The 21,235-nt window shown below is 46.9% G+C and overlaps 1 protein-coding gene across 4 annotated transcripts in view; it reads left to right on the forward strand.

The window, feature by feature from the left end:
- FRMD4A (FERM domain containing 4A) overlaps positions 1 to 12,466 on the forward strand; it is a 289,469-nt gene extending 277,003 nt beyond the window's left edge. For 3 of the 4 annotated variants that reach the window (XM_019543681.1, XM_019543679.1, XM_019543682.1), the window contains exons 20-23: positions 77 to 241; positions 2,355 to 3,214; positions 5,994 to 6,090; positions 10,290 to 12,466. In XM_019543681.1, the coding sequence (XP_019399226.1) occupies positions 77 to 241; positions 2,355 to 3,214; positions 5,994 to 6,090; positions 10,290 to 10,392 (1,225 nt within the window). In that variant the 3' untranslated portion in view covers positions 10,393 to 12,466. Of the gene's footprint in view, positions 1 to 76; positions 242 to 2,354; positions 3,215 to 5,993; positions 6,091 to 7,972; positions 8,045 to 10,289 lie in introns of all 4 variants that reach the window. The other variant, XM_019543680.1, reaches the window with a different exon arrangement.
- The last annotated feature ends 8,769 nt before the right edge of the window (positions 12,467 to 21,235 follow it).

Genomic DNA, 21,235 nt, shown 5'->3' on the forward strand with positions numbered 1-21,235 from the left:
AGAGAGGAATTTGGCCCACGGACACTGGGCTTCTTGGTGGAGAGCATAAGAGTGAAATGCCTTGTTTGCTTTGCAGCAGTCATAAGCGGTTCCCCAGCACAGGGAGCTGCGCAGAGGCTGGAGGGAGCAGCTCCCTGCAGAACAGCCCCATCAGGAGCCTCCCGCACTGGAACTCCCAGTCCAGCATGCCATCGACGCCAGATCTACGGGTACGCAGTCCACACTATGTCCACTCCACACGGTAAGTCTGTCCTGCTGCCAGAGCAGCTCACCACCCTCCCTGGGTGCCAGGGTGTTGTCTTTTGCTTTGCTTTCACATTGCAAAGGTGAAGGACCCAATTCAGGCAAGTGCTTAAGTCAGTGTGCAAGTCTCAGCTGAAGTGCCGTCCTCGAGACAGAATCAGGCTATAGACCCCGCACTCACTTGAGATCAAACTCACCGGTCCTTTGGATGAAGCCTTGAACACGGTTCTAGGCTTTGCAAGATTCCTGAGCCCTTGCTGGCATGACGAGCTGTTATTAATGCTGTTATTAATGTTGAATTCAAGATGAAGCATTAATCCAGCTGAAGCTGAAGCAAAACAATTCCTCCCTCACTGCAGCAGACTGTGAGGTGGGGGGGGTGTGGGGGGGGGGTGAGAAAACCTGGCACAAGTGACCAAGCAAGAGGCAGGTCAAATAAAATGGTCCTGGGAACAGCAGGATGAATTAAGATGGCAGCTTGAGGGAGCGATGTTGAGGGGGTGGTAGTCAGTGCCAGTAGGGTTTCCACAACAGCCTAATGCTGGCCCTGTTCTGCTGTCCTGGTAAACTCCTAGTCACCTGGGGGGCAGGAGGGGACAGGGCTGAGCCAGCTGCAAGCAGTTTTGGCAATCCCTCCTCCAGGGACTGGTTCTGATCTCACTTACATTAATGAGCAACTCCACCGATACCAATGGAGCTGCCTTAGTGAAGAAACTATGGGTATTTATACATGTATCTTTGCCTGCTTCTACGCAACAGAAATCCAGCATGTCGGAGCAGACTCAGTTAATCAACTCAGGGGAGCACGCACGCAAGCTGGCATGCCCAGTGCTGCATCGCGTATGTTGGTATAAATGGCAAAATGCCGCTGCCGCGTCAGTGCACAGAAAATGGCAGCGGTGCACTTTTGAACTAAAACACCATTGATGTGGTTTAGTTCAAAAGTATGCTGCTGCCATTTTCTCAGCGCTGACATGCATTTCACCATTTATACAAACCAGGTGCTTTTAAAAGTGCCCGGTGCTGCAGTGCATGCATGTGTACAAATACCCAATACAAGTGAGCTCCATATAAGGGCCTGGGCAAAGTCTGCAAAGGGCTTTAGGATAGAAGTGCCTTGTGTGCTATGTCATTTGTTCATAGGATTGCTGAGCAAACAGCTAGTCTGTGGTGTGGGAAATTTCACCTGACTTGCACTTGAGAACCAGCCTTGAACAGCAAGGGGGCATTTGAGCAAACATATTTCAGCCTGTGGCTCATTCATGAACTATTTGCCCTGACCTTGGCTATTTGTCATTTGTGCTGTGCGACTGGTCACATGGCACCATTGCTGCTCTGTGAATGGATGACTGATGCTCTCTAAACACTGGGCAAGCCTGTCTGGTATGAACAAAGACCACCCAGATTTGGATGTGAATCCGTGTCCTTAGACACAAGCCAGTTCTGGGTGCTTGCCCAAGGACATTCACACCATGACATTTTTGCAAACTTAAACTACTGGAGAGACAAGCAAAAACACCTAGGTGCTCCACGGGGGTGGCTTTAATAATGGGCAGCATTTGTTAAACTTGGGGGGGTCTCTGGAGACAGGAGGATGCTGAAGGAGCTGGTCTCTGACCTGCACATGTGACCATGTCAGGCAGCACTTTCATGACAGGGCTTTTCCCAAGGAGATGGCTGGTGGAGTAGCCATGCCAGCTCCAAAGGTTGTGAAGGGGCTTGGTAGCCCGAAAGCCTCACATCTGGGTGATGGAAGGGGCTGGGTTGCTTTTTCAACCCACCCCCACAGGCTGCAACCCCATAAGCACTCAGTGAGGTCTAACCCACATTCCCCACTATCATTCCTCTACCTTGGGGCAAAGAGAAGGGTATTTCATGCTTCTCAGGAACACCCTCCTGCACCGTGTCCCCCGCCATCCTGGCCAGTGCCAAGCAGCCACAGCTCCTGTTGGCGTTGGTGGGAACAGAAGGTACTTGGCAGCTCTCAGACATCATCTGTGCGTGTCTGACTGGATCAGCATGCTGCTGTGACATAAAATGCTCAGAGGCCACCCGGCAGCTCCCATCCATGCAGCCGACTCAAGTGCTAACTATCTTCCTGGTCCCCACAGGTCAGTAGACATCAGCCCTACCCGACTGCACAGCCTAGCTCAGCACTTTAGACACAGGAGCTCCAGCTTGGAGTCGCAAGGCAAACTCCTTGGCTCAGAGAACGAGACGGGGAGCCCCGATTTCTACACCCCAAGGACTCGTAGCAGTAACGGCTCCGACCCCATGGATGACTGTTCCTCCTGCACCAGCCATTCCAGCTCTGAGCACTACTACCCTGCCCAGATGAACCCAAACTACTCCACGCTGGCAGAGGACTCCCCCTCGAAAGCCAGAGAGCGGCAGAGGCAGCGACACAAGTCAGCGGGGAACTTAGTCTCTTCGAATTCAGGGAGCATGCCCAACCTGGCTGCCAGGAATGGAACAGGCCACCATGGGGTCTACCTGAACAGCCAGAGCCAGCCGTCCTCTCAGTACAGGATCAAAGAGTACCCCCTGTACATCGAGGGCAGCTCCACGCCGGTGGTGGTGCGGAGCCTGGAGAACGACCAGGAGGGGCACTACAGTGTGAAAGCACAATTCAAAACGTCCAACTCGTACACGGCGGGGGGGATGTTTAAGGAGAACTGGCATGCGGACGAAGTGGACTCAGTGAGACTGACCCCTTCCCGGTCTCAGATCATAAGGACTCCGTCTCTGGGCAGAGAGGGCCATGAGAAGGGCTCGGGCAGGACTGCCGTGTCAGACGAACTCCGGCTGTGGTACCAACGGTCCACAGCCTCCCACAAGGACCACAGCCGCCTGTCACACACGAGCTCCACATCCTCAGACAGCAGCTCCCAGTACAGCACATCTTCTCAAAGCACCTTTGTGGCGCACAGCAGGGTAACGAGGATGCCTCAGATGTGTAAAGCAACATCAGGTAAGAGCCAGGTCAGGAGTTTTTGCACTGGTTGGACTGCATTACTGGTGGGGCAATAGCTGGTAATCTATGACCGGCATCAGACCAGACTGCTTTCCCTGTCCTTGTGTGGGTACAGCACACTGCATACCCAATCCTCCAGGCTGGCCAGTTGTATTTTACCCCAGACACTCATTTGGGGAGGATTCCTCTATTGCAGCTCTCTGAAGAAATAATTTTACAAAAAGCTAGAAAAAAAAACTCAGGTCTGATCAAGAACCCACTGAAGTCGGTGGAAGTTTTTCCCTAGGCTCCATTAGACTTTGGATCAGACCTCTAAAGAGGTGCCAGAGAAAATCCCATCAGCAGGAACACACTGGTCCTAGGACACCAAGTTGGTCACCATGACAAATTCACAACATAGAAAGCTACCAAATTCAGAAGGATGTCACCTTCCAACTAAATCTACTAGGGAGTAAGAGATTTTAAGTTCATAATGAAGCAGTGATTTGAACATCTGGTGCAGAATTAAAAGACAGTTCTTTAACAAGGAGCAGATGGTCCTACTAAAAAGATTTGGGTAACGTCTGGAAGGCAAGATCTTTGTCCTGACTGAATCACAAACTACTAGAGATGCTTGCTGACCCTGGGGGAAATCTTGCAAGACATCTAAAATCAGATGCTGTGGTTAATGAGCAGCATGGCTACTGTGGGTCCTCTTATCTGGGGTCACTGGGCTCTTCTGTAGCGTCACTGTCAGATAATGGTGGAAACAAACCTACAAACACTAAATTAGCAAGCGAGCAAAGTTTGCCTGAGACACTATTCAGTAGTTTAAAATTAAATCGCTACTTGGCATCAAGCCCTCTGTTGACTAGCTTCAGTGACATAAGAACTAAGATAAGGTTTACCCAACCGTTCCTCACCCACACCAGTGGGTCGGATTGAAAGGCTGATGGAAGTCAATGAACACATACATCATGGGCAGGATCATAGCCGGCCACCCTCACCCTGTCTACAGCCACGTGCTTCAGCCTTGACATGCAGATCTCTCTTCCAGGGGTTCTGTTTCCAGGGCCCATTCAGTTGCGTGCATCTCAGATGAGGTCACTGTTGTGCATGCCAATTAATCATGATGGTGCTTTTAAAAAAAATCAATACTTGCATACCACTAACTGAATCAAGGCCACTGCAGTCATTTCACACAAACCACTGAATAGATATCAGGCCATCATTTTCCATCACTACCGACTTGGGGCCAGATTGGAGTTGGCAATATGATGATGAAAGGTGCACTATTCCATTACCAATTGTTGGTTGATTTATTTCCATTACCTAGGAGCCCCTAAGTGCAGGGGTTGTGAACTAGATGTACACGTATGGTCCCAGAAGGTATGCAGGGGTAGGTGGGGACAGAGCACCACCACCCCGTGCTGCTGCCTCTCAGGACCAGCGCTGCACAGATGCTGCACTGCCACCACTCGCCACCCCTTCTTCCCCACGTCTGGCTACCTGCTACCCCACCCCAAGGGTACACTTATTAAAAAAAGATTGAAAACCCCTGCCTTAATGCGTTAGGTACTTTTGCCACTCTTTTCTGCAAATTTTTCCCCCTCCATTAGTTAGGAAATTCAGACTTTCTTAGGACATTTCTGCCTTAACAGGAAATAGCTGAAATTTAAGGAGCTTTCCTACCGAGATAGATATTGAGACCAGTTTTGCAAACCCATTAGTTTTAGACAGGACACTCAGAAGAAAGCACTAGTTAAAAATACTGTCCCTGCGAGTTCCTGAGAGACTTACTTAAGGCTGTACTTCACTAAAATTGTAGAACATAATTTAGTTGCTTTCAGTGATCATGACACCTCATGATCCAAGGGCAGTATAGGTCTAGTCCTCTAATAGCCAGCTGCTAGAATACGAAGAAAAGATGATGCTGACCCATAGGGCCATTTGTTAAGACAGAACAAATCAGACTTTGCACTTTAGGTAAGAACAGCAGCTTGTAGGAGGGGGCTTGTGAGAAACAATGGGACTGTACAGCCAAGGCAGATCAACATCTTTTGAACTTCAGTGTCCTTCAACGATTATGCTCTTGGGAAAAGTGTTGCACAGCGCTCAGCTTTAGGACACAATGATCATAAAATGGGGTTCCCCTCCACCCCCATAGATCCCTGTAGGCGAAATGCCCCACAAAATTAGTGCTATTACAGTAGTCACATACAGAAGTCCTCATTAAGATCATCTCTCTTCTGGTCCTACATTTATGATTTCACTGTGGTCTAATGTGAATGAATCTTATGACAAATGCCTGAACTCTAGAGTTTGGAAGCTCCCTGCCAGAAGCCCTGCCTGCTGCTAGCACAGGATTTCACACATGGCCCCTGAGATGCTTGTGCCACCTGCACTGCTAGCTTTGCCCCTAAGAATTACCCGTGCTGGCTGCAAACTGCGGTACCAGCAACAGGACAAACTGGTTCACTTTCACCTGCTGAGAAGGTGAGCCTCTCATGGAAGGACCTTTGGCCTATGAGACACACAGCTGGAGACTGGGGCAGGACAATATTTTCCTACCCACATGAAGGCAGAGCCACGAGCGCACGCTTGCAGTGCTGAGCTAGCTGTTCACTCGCTGCTTAGGGAGCATCTGCCAACCTGTGCAGACAGCCACAGCTACATGTGCTGCACTGACTCCCCACTGGGTTGCAGCTCGTCTGGGCTGTCAGAGCTGAAATACCTTGACCCCCCTGCCCTCATCTAACTGGTTATTTCCCCCCCCCCCATCTTCCTTGTTTTTCAGCTGCCTTACCTCACAGCCAGAGGAGCTCCACACCATCTAGTGAACTAGCAGCTACGCCACCAAGCAGCCCCCACCACATCCTGGCATGGCAGACCGGGTGAGTCTCAGGGCCTGAAGAGGTAACATCCCTCCATGTCCCAGATCTCGTCCCTTCAAGGAAAGACTCCCAAAGAAATAAGACCTCTGAGGCAGAAAGTCTCTTCGGGAACCAGGCCTTTTCCTGAGGGCAGGGGGAGGACGCTTGAGAAAGGATGAACGCATAAGACAAGGGAACACCATCAGATACTCAGCACCTCGTCTGCAGGGAGAGGTCTTCTATTCCCTGTTCTCGCTTCAGTCCAAATCTAGCAGTGTAGAGAGCGCTCTTTTTATCTAGTGCTGGCAGGTGCATCTTCATGTCACCTGCTTTGCTTTCTCTGGTACCAGATGAATGGTGGGAGACAGATGGTCCGCATCACCTTACACAGCCAAATTGTCTTTATAAACATCCCCCTGGTCACCCAAGCCCCTGGGACAGCTACTCAGACATGGTACACGTACAGTTGGAAGCTTAACTATTGTAACTCCAGTACCTGGGGGTGAGGACGAAAGCTTCCCCAGGGCACACGTCCTGCAGGATCTTCATTCTGTTCACTTGTCTGGTGGTGTGAAGCAAAGATCCTTTCCTAGATCCACCCAACCTCCCGTTTCCCTGTATGCTGCCAGTACATGATTCTGTGAAACTACAAGAAGAGACTTCCTGCCCCCCACTTTAGAACCGCTACCCTAGGGAAGGTTAATCGTCCTACAGCACATAGGTTCCCAAACACTGGGCCGCAGCCTGGTACCCAGCCGTGGCAGGCTGGCTGCTGGGTCATGGCACCAGCCCCCCTGCTTGGACCGCCGTCTGTCCACCCAGGCTAGTGGCTTCTGGAGTCACAGCTGAGCTTCCAGGGTTGAAGCCGGGTGGTGGGGAGCACCGGGAGGCCAGCTTTGTGTGCCCTGTCCCACAGTAAAAAAAAGGTTGGGAACCACGGCTCTAGCAGTCCACTACAAACCAGGGCGTTTATCCAGCAGTTACTGTAGGAGACAGACATTGGTGGGCCTCATAGTCCTTCCCGTCTCCTATATAGATTAGACTGCTCTTCGGTTTTAAAAGAGTAAGGAAAAGTTGGTCACTACACTTGGTCTCCACTGGAGCGTCTAAGCTAAGACTAGACCTTGAAACAGATGGGAACAAGGGGGAGAAAGAATAGGACCTCAGGCTCCTGAAATAAATCCCTTTGCACTTCTAAACGCTCAAATATGAATTCCTGGGATCCAAACTCACCCGTTATATTTGAGGTCCCAGTCCAAAACTAGAAATCAGTCTATAATTTGAGGTACACAAAACATTGTAATACCCGAAACTTCTGCCATTTTGCCAGACAGCTGAGATTGCCACCATTTGAGGTCTTAGTTTTGACTCTGCCTCAACCTCTATCACCATCTGGCTTTATCCCTCTCTCTCCTAGTAAGACTGATCTGAAACCAATTGAGAAGTTTTCTGTTTTGAAGGCAGCCAACAACTTGAGGACTCAGCATCTGCCACTCAACAGAACTGCTCCCTGGCTTTCACATCAGGATAGCAGAAATCCACAGCTAGTGGAAACAGACTGACTTTAATTGTTATCATTTAAGGAGACTCTGTACAAAAAAGTAATGGGAGATAAATTTGTGACTGGTTTCATGCTTGGGAAAAAATCCAAGTCTCCAAGAAGCAGGTCTGGTTTATTATTGGGTGCCTAATGAAAACTTGGCCATCTTGTTACTTTGTGGCATGAATCCAAGATTTAAAATTCTGCCTGACATGCTTCCTTGTCACTAACTCTTTTGTCTCATGATTCACCAATTTGTTTTCCCACTGTATTAATAAGCTTTTAACAATGCTTGTTTCACTTCTTCTCCTTAACATTTCCTCTCTGCTCTTTCCTCCTCTTTTTTTGCTCTCCTTTGTTCAGAGAAGCAACAGACAACTCACCCACTATGGATGAGTCTCAGTCTCCAACTCACCAAAGTACTGATGAATAGAGGTATAGTAAGGGAATGTTTTGTTCTTTCATCCTTCTGCCCTGTTGCTTGCATTCTGCAAATACAGTGCAAATAATTTCGACGCCCTCCTGTCTGTACGGAGCAACCACTTGAGCTGCGTGGGCCTTTGTCTGAGAACAAGGTTTTGTTCAGCTCCTACAAGAGCCAGCTGAAAGCATTTACATGTGAGCTTCATTTTGCAGCTCTCTCTCACCCATTCAGCACATTTGTAGTTCCTCTTGTTTAAAGGCCTCATGCCTGCTTGCTTTGCAATGCAAGTGGCCAGGCTGGGCTCAAGTAAGCACAGAGCACTAAAGGGAGCAAGAGATGCCTCATTGCCTGACAGTTTCAAAGCAGTCTAAGCAAAGACCTGAACCAAAATGGGGAGCAAAAGCAGTTCCTCATACTTTTGGGAGTAGACTGCAGGAGGCCTGGATACATTTCCAGGTGTAGCTGCATGCTTCTTGCAGGACCCTGGGAAAATCCCTTGTGCTCCCCCTCACCATCTGTACCATGGGGATGATATTTTCTGACCTCACAGTGGGGCGGGGAAGATAAAGCTGCGAGTGGAGAGGCATTCTGACCACTACAGTAATAGGGCCAAGCACACAGATGGATAGGAACAGTCCTGCCCTGGCTCACGGGGAATGGAAATTGGCCCAGAAAAAACTGCAGTAGCTGTGAAACTCCAGTCCGTTACTCTACAGTTTGACAAAGTGGAATATGCTGCTTGTTTTGAGCCCAAATATATAATTAACCCGTAAACTCGTGCGTTGTAGCAAGGGGTTTGGAAACAGGAGGCTCTTAAAATGCAGCTGAGCTGCTTGGTTTTACCTTAGACAGACAGCTGCTGCCTTGGGGCTTAACTAAAGCAGCAAGCAAAATAGAGAGAGAAGACCAGAAATGCTACGCTGCTTCAGCCCTGGGGCTTCCTGGCCCTCAAATCTGAGCCTCCCTAACAGAGGACACAGCCACAAGCATCACAGCCACTGAGTTCTCGGGGATGAGCTTAGAGGCAACTGCAATGCAGGATCCGAGAGCTGGAAGCTGCTCACAAGTCCCTGTACCCAGCAAAAGTGTTGGGCACTATGGGATAGGTGCTTCCCTGTACAGCCAGTCACACACTTGAACCTGGGCATGTCACACCAGGCGATTTAGTGCAATCAGTGCCTCAAGCAGCATTTCCTCACACCGGGTAGGTGTACCCCAGACACAGTGCTCTCTACCTAAGCAGAAACACGCCGTGATGTCTTTCCAAAAAGGCAACCCCTGTATGTCCTAGAAAGACCCTTACCATCCCCAGCATGTCACAGCAGCCCGCTCCATCAGAACATCCTCCCGTTGCCAAAACAGCAGAGTCCTTGCAGGGTGCAGGTGTCCTTATCCTACACGCTAGTGTAGGCCTCCTATTCATAAGGTCACTGATATGAGAAAGCAAGCCAGCAGGAAGTCCTGACAGCCGTTCCTGGCACACCCTTGTCAACTCGTTACCATGACTTCCTTGTTTAGAAAGTATCCCAACAAAAAGTTTCTTGCTCCCTGTCAAATCGGACATGGAATCAGCAGCATTTATTTTCCCTCAAGTCAACAGCCAGCCCCTCTGGCTTGGAGGTGGGGAGGGGAATCACCAGTGAGAAACCTCCACAATATTGCTGCTGGGATGATGCAAGGCAAGAGGAGGTGTGTGTTCATATGTGCATATCCTATCCGCCTGCATAAACACAGGAGGTTGGATGCAGTTAAAGTGGAGAAAAAGGGCTTCTTGCTGTAGCTGCCCCATTCATCCTTGCATAAAGCAGTAAGCTACATGCACTGGATAAAGCCCATGTCCTTCGTCCCCTGGCTGTGCCAGAAGCACCTGTGAGTGAGTGCGTTACTGATCATGGGCTTTTGTTGAAGGTCATCAGTTTTGATGCCATGACACGTACCTCCTAAGAAGGGGTCTAAAGCTGTCATTGGAGTTCAGTTTCCTCTTGGGAAATGAGCCTAAGCTAAACTAACAGAGAAAGATCGCTGTTCAGCTACTATTACCCAAGTAAAAGCAAGGTCTTCTGGAAGGGCCTGGCTGCTTGGGTCCTGGATGTGGGGACTACTCTGCGAGTACCTGCAGACCCCCATGGTGCCACTCAACACACAACACCTCATCTCCTACCCATCCCTGTTGCCTGGTGTTTTGTGTCTGCGGCTCAATCTAGGAATGCCTGCTGCCACACTCTTTCTAATGCAAAATCTCCTTTTCTCCTGTAGGAGTTACAACGATAGCTGCTTCCTGGATGCTCCCCTCTATCCAGAATTAGCTGACGTCCAGTGGTATGGACAGGAAAAAGCCAAGCCTGGGACTCTAGTGTGAACCCCTGACCTCAATCTGATCACATCAATGCCATTTTGAGATCACCTCACTGCCTCTTCATTTGCCTTACCCAGACGCACTGTCACCCGGCACCAGCTTCAACTCTAAGCACTTTTCTCGAAACCATGATCAAGGATAACACTACCAACCACCGACCCCACAACAAGCAACAGATCTGAGTATTTCCAACCAGATTGCCACGGACTAGTAGATGCCTCCTGCAGCCCCAAAGGGCATAGGTGACACATGAATAACTACACTAGTCAGCCAGGTAGTGATTAATTTAAACAAATCATGAAAACCTTTCAAAGTCTAGGCACCAGCCTAGTGTTCTGTGGCAGGTATAAAGAGTAGGATTTCTCCAACCCATGAGCTGATGCCAACACAGCATCAGTAGAAAAGTTGGGGAGACATTTGCCAAGTCAATCTCTTACTCCTAAAGTATTTCTTCTCTGAAGAACTGTAAAGAAAAGCTTGTCCCTTCGCAGACATGTCAGAATATCACATCCAGTTCTGTGCTGCCAAAGATCCCCCCCAAAAAGGCATAAAGTCAAGCATGCTTAGCAGTTTCTTGCCACAAAAATCTCTCTCATTTAAGCCCATTTCCAGACGCAGCAGTTTGCTATTTGGAAATGGTTTTAATCTTCCTTCAAGCCCTGCCAAAAACTTGGCATACCCCAATGTGATGAAGACACACTGGAGGGTGGGCTGGGATTGCTAATGCAATCTTGAGAAGCTACTATTAAACAGGACAGACAAGAAGGTTGACCAGGCTACGAACTAAAGCAGAGGCAAGTACTGCTGCTCTTAGCTGGCACAGACTACCACAGACACAGCTATTTTTGTTTTTTGGGTTAATAATTTGATAAGGAAGGTGACAAATTGCCAAAAGCCATTATTGGACTAGACCCAACCAATCAATTATAGCAGATTTATGCACAAAGTGGTTAACATGAAATCAAAAGGAAGCACAGCCTGCTTTGACATAAAGCTGCAGTCACATAACTGTTCAGCTGGTTTCATTCACTAGCGCCAGTGTAGCAAAGGGCTCGTCACCAACGTATCACTGTCCGAGAGGAGCCGGTCCGCCATTACGGGAGGGCCCCAGTACTAGTGTGTAGCAACAAGCAGACTAGGCAACATTTTCCAATTACAAGAAGGGACCAGAAGAAATCCAAGCTATACGTTACTAACTCTTCCACGTTCCACACAAAGTAGAGCCGTTTACCGATACCAAAAGGAAAAATGCATGAGAATGAGCGATGGAAGGAGCTGCAAGTTTACACAGACTTTTGAGCAATGCTTTATACAGGTCAAGCCATTGAACTACAAAGGCCTCAAAGACACTTTTGTAATGAACACGTGCACAATCTAGGTGGGTGTTGAAGCTGGCACATCTAGTCTTCACTACGGTGCTATGCTGTTTTTATTGCCACTAGATGGGAGTCGGGCTCCTGACCCCGTCTCTCAACTCGTGAGTGCAGATGACGATGATTTCCTATGCGAAAGGCATTAACAAAAAACGGCTGGAGGGGGTTATGGTGTGAAAAGCAGAGACTGAAGGTAGCTTTAGCTTAAAAAAATAAAAACAGTGTGTGAGTGTGTACGAGTGTATGTGTGCATGTGTTTTAAGAATAACAATAGAGTCTACCAGACAAGGAGGGCAAGAAATTCAGACACCCCAACTTGGAGCTGCCACACCTTTTTGCAACAGTAGTGCCAGAAAATTGTGCTGTATGAAACGATCAAATGACTGGACCGCTGCATAAGCAGACCTGGAACCATAATGGGCTTTTATGAACACAAGCCATTATCATTAATGCTTTTCCCTGCAAAGTTAATCATGCTTATTTGAATACTCAGAGTGAATCCATGCCAGCGAGTCACTGTAGGGTTTGGAGTGGGCAGTGGGATTTGAAGATGAGGGGAAACAGGCACCAAGAGGTTAAGTGACTTGGCTCGGCATCTCATAGGCGTTCAATGGCGGGGCCAGGAACAAGCCACAGATCTAATTTCCACGCTCTAACCATGAAAATTACTTCTCCATAAACTGACATTTTAACACTGCAAATTTTAGAAAAAACCCACCCCTGAAGCATGCATTAATCTTTCCAAACCCAAAGTCTGCAGAAAGCTAGAATCATTACACTTGGAAATAAAACCATGTTTGAAAATAATCATGCGTATTGCTAACCAAGTGCTAGGCAGAACTGACAGCACAAGGTAGTCCCCATTCTCTGAAAGGGCATTGCATCATATCGTTTTGTCTTTCCCGCTCTGTAAATGTGGATCGCTAATAAGGGAATTATTGCCTCCTCCCAATTACTTTTGAGAGGGGATAGTGCCAATTAGTAATGGTAATGGTAGTGCCATTTGCTGGTAACTAATCTTTCCAAAGATTTAAAAGGCCCAAATTAATCACCGACACTGCATTTAGCCCACAAATTTGAAAGGCTCTGAGCATGTTTTTATTTCTTTCTCCAAGTACTTTCTTTCCCCCTCTATAGCCTTTTTCATTAAAAGGAGTCAAGAAACAGCAGTACAACAGGACCTCGGGCACTACTCTAATAAAAATTAATTGCTCCAGAATCAGAACAGGCCCACAGTTGTGTAGCAGGGAAACAAATAGGGTGGCAGCCCTCAAGTTCATTATGTTGGGATTGAAATTGCAAAAAAAAAAAAAAAAAAATGTATGTGGTTTGCCTGCAATGCAAACAGGCCCAAGGAGAGGCAAATAAACGGACTGGGTTTTGCTTCGTGTTCTGCTTTTCTGTTTTTGCAAATCAAGGCACACGTGAGCCAGTCTGGTAGTAAAGACAGATTAAGTAAAACAGGTTTTACTGTTTAGCTCAATTCAGTTATACACAAAATGTACATACGATGTTAATCAGGTGCGATTAACATGTTTAAGTATAACGTAGAGGGGGAAAACAGTTATTGTATACAAGCACTTGACTACCAATTTATTGGCCCCTCATTACCTTTTTTTTTAAAGGAAGCCCTCCCCATTCTGAAATAAAGCCACTATTGCATTCTTAGTCTACATGTATGAAGCTCCCTCTGTTTAGCCAGAAGTGTGGTGTTTTCTCAGACACCACCCCATGTTGTGAGGCAGGGTTTATTTTTAAATGATATTATATGCAGTCGAGTGTTAAAAATGTTGAAAAGTTCAAATCTGTTTTCACTCTGTATTAGTTTTAGTTCTGGACATAGCAAACCCCATTCAGGTGCTATCAGATGACCAGTTACTGCTTAGTTAACTAGATGTAAAGTTTTACATATATATTAATGTCAATAGTTTTATTACAAGTTGTGTAAAATGGACTCTCTAGTTTAAAAAAAAAAAAAGAAAAAAAGAAAAAATTAGGTCTCTCCTAAAACCAACTTTAGAGCATGTAAAATGATTTTACTGGATTCTGTTCAACTGTAATCAAGGAAGAAAAATATGTATGTTGTAGAAAAAGTTGCAGAATTAAAAAAAGATCTGCTTTTAATTTATTCTTTTTGTATTAAGAATTTGTATAGTTACCTCTACATTTTGCAAAATGGTGTTGTCAACACTTCCTTATTAAAGCATTTTCAAAATGAAATCTTGCCATGGCTGTTTTAGATGTGGGCAGAGGGTCCATTGGGAACAATGCTCAGCTGTACCAGGACGTTGGTTTGGTCTAGTTACATCCAGACTGTGGCCACGATTGCCAAAAAGGACCTGTGTTTGAGGCAACTTGGAAATGCTGAGCACCCACGAAGGAAAAAATATCAGGCTCTGCCTGATCTTTTGCCCATCTGTCCTGACCTGTCCTAAGGTTGTCCGTGGGCTCTCTCTGACTGTTTCCTTAAATGTAACTCCTCACTATCTAGGACATGATGGCAAAAATATTTCATTTTAATCTGTAGAATAAAACAAATCAATGAGTCTGTGACAGGGTCCAAGGGTACTAGCTAGTTCCCAGCAAACAGAGTTCACTTCTGCTAAACTTTCCTTTTTGAAGATGACTGTTGGCAAGACTGTGATTCGGAGTCCAAGAAGGCTGCAGCTGCCGCCTGCCAGAGTCAGGGGAGCTAGGCCGAATGCCAGCTCAGCGGAGACTTCCCTTTTATGCTCATGTTAACTCTCACGGAGTCCAGCACACTGTCCCTTGAAAAAAATGCCCTTGCTGCTTACCTTCCGCCAACTATTTTCTGTCCAGCACCTTTCAGAGACGGCTTCTGGCCACATTTCAGGGTTGTTTGCCAACGGTATCTGCTCCCTTTCTACGCTGTCTTGGTTACTGACTACTGACACTGCTAAATATCAACTACAAAATGCCAGCATTCGTTTTTTCCACCATCTAAACCAGGTGCTGGCAATGTTTTTGGCTAGTGCCAAAAACACTCCAGTCTTCAGCCATGCCTCAGCTTGGCATGCCAGAAGTGAGGGAGTCACTTGGGGCCCGATCCTCATTGCTGGCAGCAGCTGCACATGCTTGTCCAGGCAGGGGAGAAGCCAGGGCACCCCCGACCCCTCCACTGCCAGGCACCACAAAGCATGCATGCAGCTGCTGCTGCAGAGCCCGGTGCAGCTGTTTGCAACCAGCCCAGGCTCTGGGCAGCTGCTGCCTGCCACGGAGCCCAGGCTGCTTGCAGCCTCCCAGTCACAGCCCAAACTCTATGGCCCAGAGCCTGGGTTGGCTATGTCGTGCCAAGGAAAATGGCCTTGGGTGCTATGCTCTGGCACGCATGCAAAGGGTTGCTGATCCCTAACGCAGTCACTACCACAGCTGCAAGAATCTCCAAGCTGGGCCCAGGCCTTGCAACCACACGTGTATAAATCCAATTGATATGAGCACCTCCTCTGCAGACATCTGCTGAAACAAGAATGAAATCATATATTCCATTAACCAGCCTTGGGAGCCAATAAAGGAGGGTGTTACTACTGGCAGGTAGCAGCTGCCCAGATGGAACGGAAAATAAAGAGGGATTCCTGGGAAGCCCTGCCACATTCACTACCTGCAGGTGTTGCTGCACTGGGAAAACAAAAGGTCTTATCGTGGGCCAACAAGCCCAGATCAGGGGGATGGGGAAGGGACCATACTCGGAAGCACCCTGGAGGCTACATACAAATGAAAATAAACAATCACTGTGACTTGCAAGTCCGTTGCCACTCCCACACACTCCATGAACTCTGCTGAGGTTTCTGCTGCCTCCTTCACCCGCTCCCAGCTTTAAGTATTTTTCCAGCCACTCCAGAAGCACTACAAATCAACATGCGTTAGTCAACATACACCAAGTCCCCTACTTTTCACTACCAAATCCTGAAGCTTAAGTGCTCTATGAACCAATTGGTCTATAATGTCCATATACTGCTGGGTGCTACTTCCCAGTGACACCACATTTGGTGGCCACTTTTACTGTAGCATGCAAGCTCCCTGGGTCTGAAACAGCCCAGGCACAGTGCAAAAGAAACTACGGACAGCATATACTGTAATGCTCCACATAGCAGCTCTGCACTAGCATAACTATGGGAAGATTTGAGTGACTTTGCACTTTCACGCACTCAAAAGGAAGACCTCAAAGAACTTTCTTGCTATAGCTAATACCATCGAACTCCTTGCAGGTGTCATCCAAGGTACAGGCAGGAAGAGACAGACTCAAATCTAAAAATCCTAACAACAGTAATTGTAATAATTTGCCTTCAAACAGAGCAATAAGAAACTAGCCGGGGATTCAGCCATCGGTGAAGGGCTCAATAAGGGATTCTTGCTTATAAGCAGCTTCTCCTCAGGGTAAGGGAAGCCCAAACGCCATCCACTACACCTCCCCTTTCCAGCAGTTTTTTAAGGAGGGTCTCTCTCACTTTTTCTTGTCATACAATAGCCCAAACACAGCACTGTGTCTTACCACTACAGTGCTGGTCTGGCAGTTAAGATCTAACTAGATCTTCAACGACATTAAAACTGAGCTGCCTGAAATCTAAAACTAAGTTATTTAGGGCAGAGACTGGGCCAGCCTTTGTGTCTGTACAGCACCCACCACAATGGGAGTCCTGTCTATTTTGGCCATGCCCTCTGGACAAGCCTGGTACAGAAATAAGTTTGTGTCAACATTTTTCCTTCAACGCTTCCATTTTGGCATGGCTTACTGATACACTAATACAAGCCCTTCATGCAACAAGGGTAGCAGACAGACGTAACAATGGCATTGCTACCACAGAATACAGATACAAGCTGGGAGGGTGCAACTGGACGTTCATTCCAAGTCTGCAGCAATACGCACGTAGCAAAATCACTTCCACTTGATCCAATCCCCTTCCCCTCCCAGGTCAAAGTTGGGGGGGATTTAGCTACAGGCTCACGCACACAGAACAGTGACAGCAAAACTTGGGCTGTGCACTCCAGAACAGCACACTCCCCTTCCCCTTTTGAAGTGCTCAACATGTACATTTGTCTACCCGCAAGCACTGTCAGTACAGGTTAGTCTACGCACAGGAAACAGAGTTTATGTGCATATACTAATATGCTTCAATACCCAATAAAGAGCAACTGCAAATCCCAAGTCATCCCCATTCTCACTGATATCACCAGCGATACTTCTGCAAAGGTAAAAACTGCGAGTCTTTGATGAGCCACCCAAGGATGGCATTTTTGGATGCAATTTATGCACACCGTTGTGTGTACCACGTTACTCAGTGAAACTGAATCTTTGCTGCCTCCTGGCCTCAAAAATCCCTGATTATGATCCCTGATTATGGTTCTAACTTCATCTCCTGCAATAACAGGGAGCACAGTTATTCAATGACTGTACATTATTAAGTCCATGAGGAATAATATACAGACAAGCTTGACTCCTTTTAGGCAAAGCTCTCTGAACAGGAAGAATTATTCCAGAGATGCTGCTTCAGGACAGGAAGATGAGGTAACAAAGCCACCGCTGTGCACCAATTCGTTTTCTCAACTGACTCAACATTTCCAAAGCATGAAAACGTGAAATCTGCTGCAACATTTTGTCACGTAAATGGGCACACTGGAGCTCCCAGAGTCCTAAACTTATGCAAAAGTCTCAGCTTTCATTTAAAAAGTTTCTAGCCCTGTGGGGCTAAAGAGAAAAGCTTGAAAACCTGAGTCCTTTTTTTCAGCTCTTGGAAAATTTTTGGTTTAAAGCATTGTGAATTTCAAATACTATGGGGAGGACATAATTGCACTGCTTTGGTTAGAAGCCTACATTTTAAGGCACTTCAGCATGGGCCAAGTAGTTTTTTTGTGTCTAAATATCAACTAGCTGTTCCTTTCTCATTGCAATCAGAGGGGACCACAACTGAGCGTGTCCTGGCCCATCAGGTATAGCCCCAAACTAAGGTATACTGAGAAATGTTGCCTTAGGGCCTCGTGGGTGGTAATGGCTCAGTCATGTGACAGGGTGCAGGACCATAAAACCATATTCTTAGACTAGCAACATGGATGAGGCACCAGAATTTAAAGCAGGGCTCTCTAGGTCGAGCGCTAAGTAAGTGCAGATGGAGAAGCTGTCTCATGAAAGAGCTGGAGAGCTGGAGCCGGGGAAGTTAGGCTGCTCAACCCCATGAAGAAAGGCCTGGGAGGTGGCATAAGGACAGACAAGGATCCAAGGAGTCTGAGCAGCAAGAGCTGCAGCGCAAGGTAAAAGTATTAATGAATGGATTAATGAGCAAACCTCATGTCAGGACTAGTGAGATGAGGCATGACAGAAGGATTGTTGCATGTTTGAATTCAGAGGGCAAAGTTACCACCAGCTGGGAAAAAATGAGGCATGAATTATCACCCTGGCAGCAGGAGACTGCAAAGCTGAAGGGGGGAAAAAATGAGACAGATGCATAACCTGATGCTGAAAAGATAAAGAGAAACTGCTGCGGGGCCCCACTGTATCAATGCAGGACACACAGTGAAAGAGCCCCTCAGAGAAGGAAGAGTACAGCTGTGCCCCAGTGCATACCTACACCCAGCAGAAGCTGGCAATAACATTTGGAAACAATCAAAATGGTACTTAAACCATCATGTATCTCAATTCCACAGGCAGATACCGCAGTGCCTCCTACTCCAGATGCCTTGGATAGATCAAAGGACCCAGCCAGCAAGCTTTAGTGGGTTAACTTTTCACACAGGTCATTTGGTAAGAATTCATTTTTATACAAAAGTAGAAACAGTAAGTGCCCAGAAAACTCAATGGAGATGAGACGGGAACTGGGGTACACACTCTCTAAACCCAGAGCAGCAGGGCCCCTGTTCTGAAGGAAGAGGTCACAATCTAAAGAGACAAGACATCGGGAACAGGAGAACAAGATTTTAGATGGGCAATGGAGGCAGAATCATGGAAGACCATAGAAGAGCAGGAGCTGTACCAAGTTCTCCTGAAGCCCAGCCCAGCGCCTAGGCCACAACACCAGCCTTCTCATAAGCAGGTGTCCTGGTTTTCTCTGATTTAAAAAAAATCCCCAATTTTTGGATTAGAAAAAGTAACCTCACATCGACATTTTTCCATGATCAAAATCAAACTCCACTATACATATATCTATATATTAGTGGCGTTTCATTTTAATCATGGAAAAATGTGGATTGGGTAACTTTTTTTTAATCGAAAAATTGGGGTTTTTTTGTTTTTTTTTTCAAATCACAGAAAACCAGGATCCCTGCTCGTAAGGCACCCAGAAGTCATAATTCAGAATTGTGCACAAGTGGCTTTCTGATAACTTCATGAACAAACAGGAAGATGAAAAAGAAATGCTCATCTGTCAAAACCTAGAGGTCAACGCCCAACACTCGAGCTGCAACATCTTGCCTTCACAAACTGCAGACTGCAATCCAAGGCCAGCTGGGCACTCCCACCCGCTCCGAAAACCACTATGCTATTTAAACCAGGCTCTTGGGCTGTTTGTTTTTTAACGGATACTGTTTAACTATTTGAACACGGTCTAGTCATGTGGGTCCATCCAGCTGCAGAGAGCCTCAAAACTGATGAAAAGCAGTTGCCATAACAGCATTCTCCTAGTGACACTCCAGGGACTGAAGCTGGCGCTCACACTCGGGACAGCTGGAAACTCTTACATAAATATGCCGTGAGAAAGTATTTTTCAGTTTCTGGGCTCCCAATACAAGGCCATTCCAGAAATTGCTGGGGGATAAAGTTATTCTGTCATGGGATACATTTGACTGCGAAGGCTGCATTTTTGGGACTCTCAGCAAGGAGACACATTGCTTAAATTACACTGTTGCTTAAATATGATTAGAGTAAAGAAACATTCACATCCAGAATTCACATCCCCGCAATAGGAATATCTCCATTCAGACTATTACCCATGTCGACATTAAAACAACCCTGGTAGTTCCTGAGTGGGAGGGAAGGTCTATCCAATGGCACCGGAAACCCCTGAAGGAAACTGGTTCCCACCAAATTAAATACAACAATCCTTCTTAAATCACTTCATGGCTATTTACTTACTGCACCTTTCAGGGGAAAATATAGTTCTTCTAAACCGGAGACAATAATGTTCCTAAATGATTCAGGGAGTTATAATTCAGGGAATTATTCAACACAAAGGTTAAGGTAAAAAGTTAGAAACGGAACAGGAATCCGAGGGAGGAGGGCTAGGGGGTGGACAGAGTTGTGGCCTTGTAAACACTGGCTGTTGCACTAAAACCTGTGTGTGTGTGTGTGTGTGTAAGAGTGAGAGAGTGCGAGCATGTGTTACATGTGCATACACCAGACTGTCATTAATAACAGTCTTCCAAGGACAGCTCTGCTAACATCTCCCCAACTCCTCCCAGCAAAGCCCAAGCTATTCTCTAAAGCCCTTTCCCCAAGGTCTGCTTTGAGATTTTCACAAGATCTTCTTTTTTATTACTTCTAAACTGCCTAAGCTCTAGCTGTTTTCCCTCGGGTTCAGAAACTTCAGGCTGAAGAATTACTATATCCAAAAACGTAGTAAAAACCCAGAGCCCTGAGATTTCCCGAGACAGACATGCTGTTGAGTTTTCTAAGAATAGACCTGAATGCAAAATATCAGTGCCTCCATCTGCCCCAAAGCACAGAGACGTTAGGTGACAGCAGCATTGGGACAAAGCCCTCTTTCTCCCGTTGCCTTCACCATGAGGATCAGAGCTCAAACAAGCGCTCAGTGAAACCCAACCTTACCTCCGTTCTTCAAGAATAATTTCAGCTCGGATTCTTAAACAATGTTGTTTCTCCATGGGGTTTCAGCACTGATAAATCTGTAACATTGAACTTCTACTGTTCAGAAAAGCTGACAGGCCACAGGACTGGTAATGGGATATAGAGACTCTTAGTTTTAAAGCACAGGTTTGAACCCAGCCCCCGTCTACAGTGACCAGAAATCATATCGTGGCTTTTTGCAGGTCTGGTTCACATGGGTTAGCAGTCTCACTCCAGCTTCTAAAGGGGCAGTCGTCCTTAACCATAAAAACCCCGCTGTAACTGGCAATAATTCAGAAGCCACTGTAGAGGGGTCAGGGTTCGATTGCTCTCCAGGACACCCATCTAAGACAACTGGGGGAGAAGCCTGTCCCAGTCCTGGCAATGCTGGGGTCACTATCTGGATAATCATGCATCTCAGACTGCCAATCGAAGTCTGTGCAAGTTTAGACCTTCAACAAACATGCAGCATCCCACCTTTTGCATCCTATATGAACACGAAGGTATATCATTCTGGCTGCTTCCTCATTGGTCTTGAGTCAGGATGAAGGATGGTAAAAAAGCAGTGGCTGTCAAAAACACTGTACCTAGTCCTGGGAGGTCTGGTTATTCTAACTGCAATGCCTAGCAGACTGCAATCTCCTCCAGATGTACCAACACAACCTGAAAAGCAGGAATGCCG

The sequence above is a fragment of the Crocodylus porosus genome, unplaced genomic scaffold, assembly GCF_001723895.1.
Source record: "Crocodylus porosus isolate Cpor-Errol unplaced genomic scaffold, CroPor_comp1, whole genome shotgun sequence".
In the NCBI taxonomy this organism is placed as follows: Eukaryota; Metazoa; Chordata; order Crocodylia; family Crocodylidae; genus Crocodylus; species Crocodylus porosus.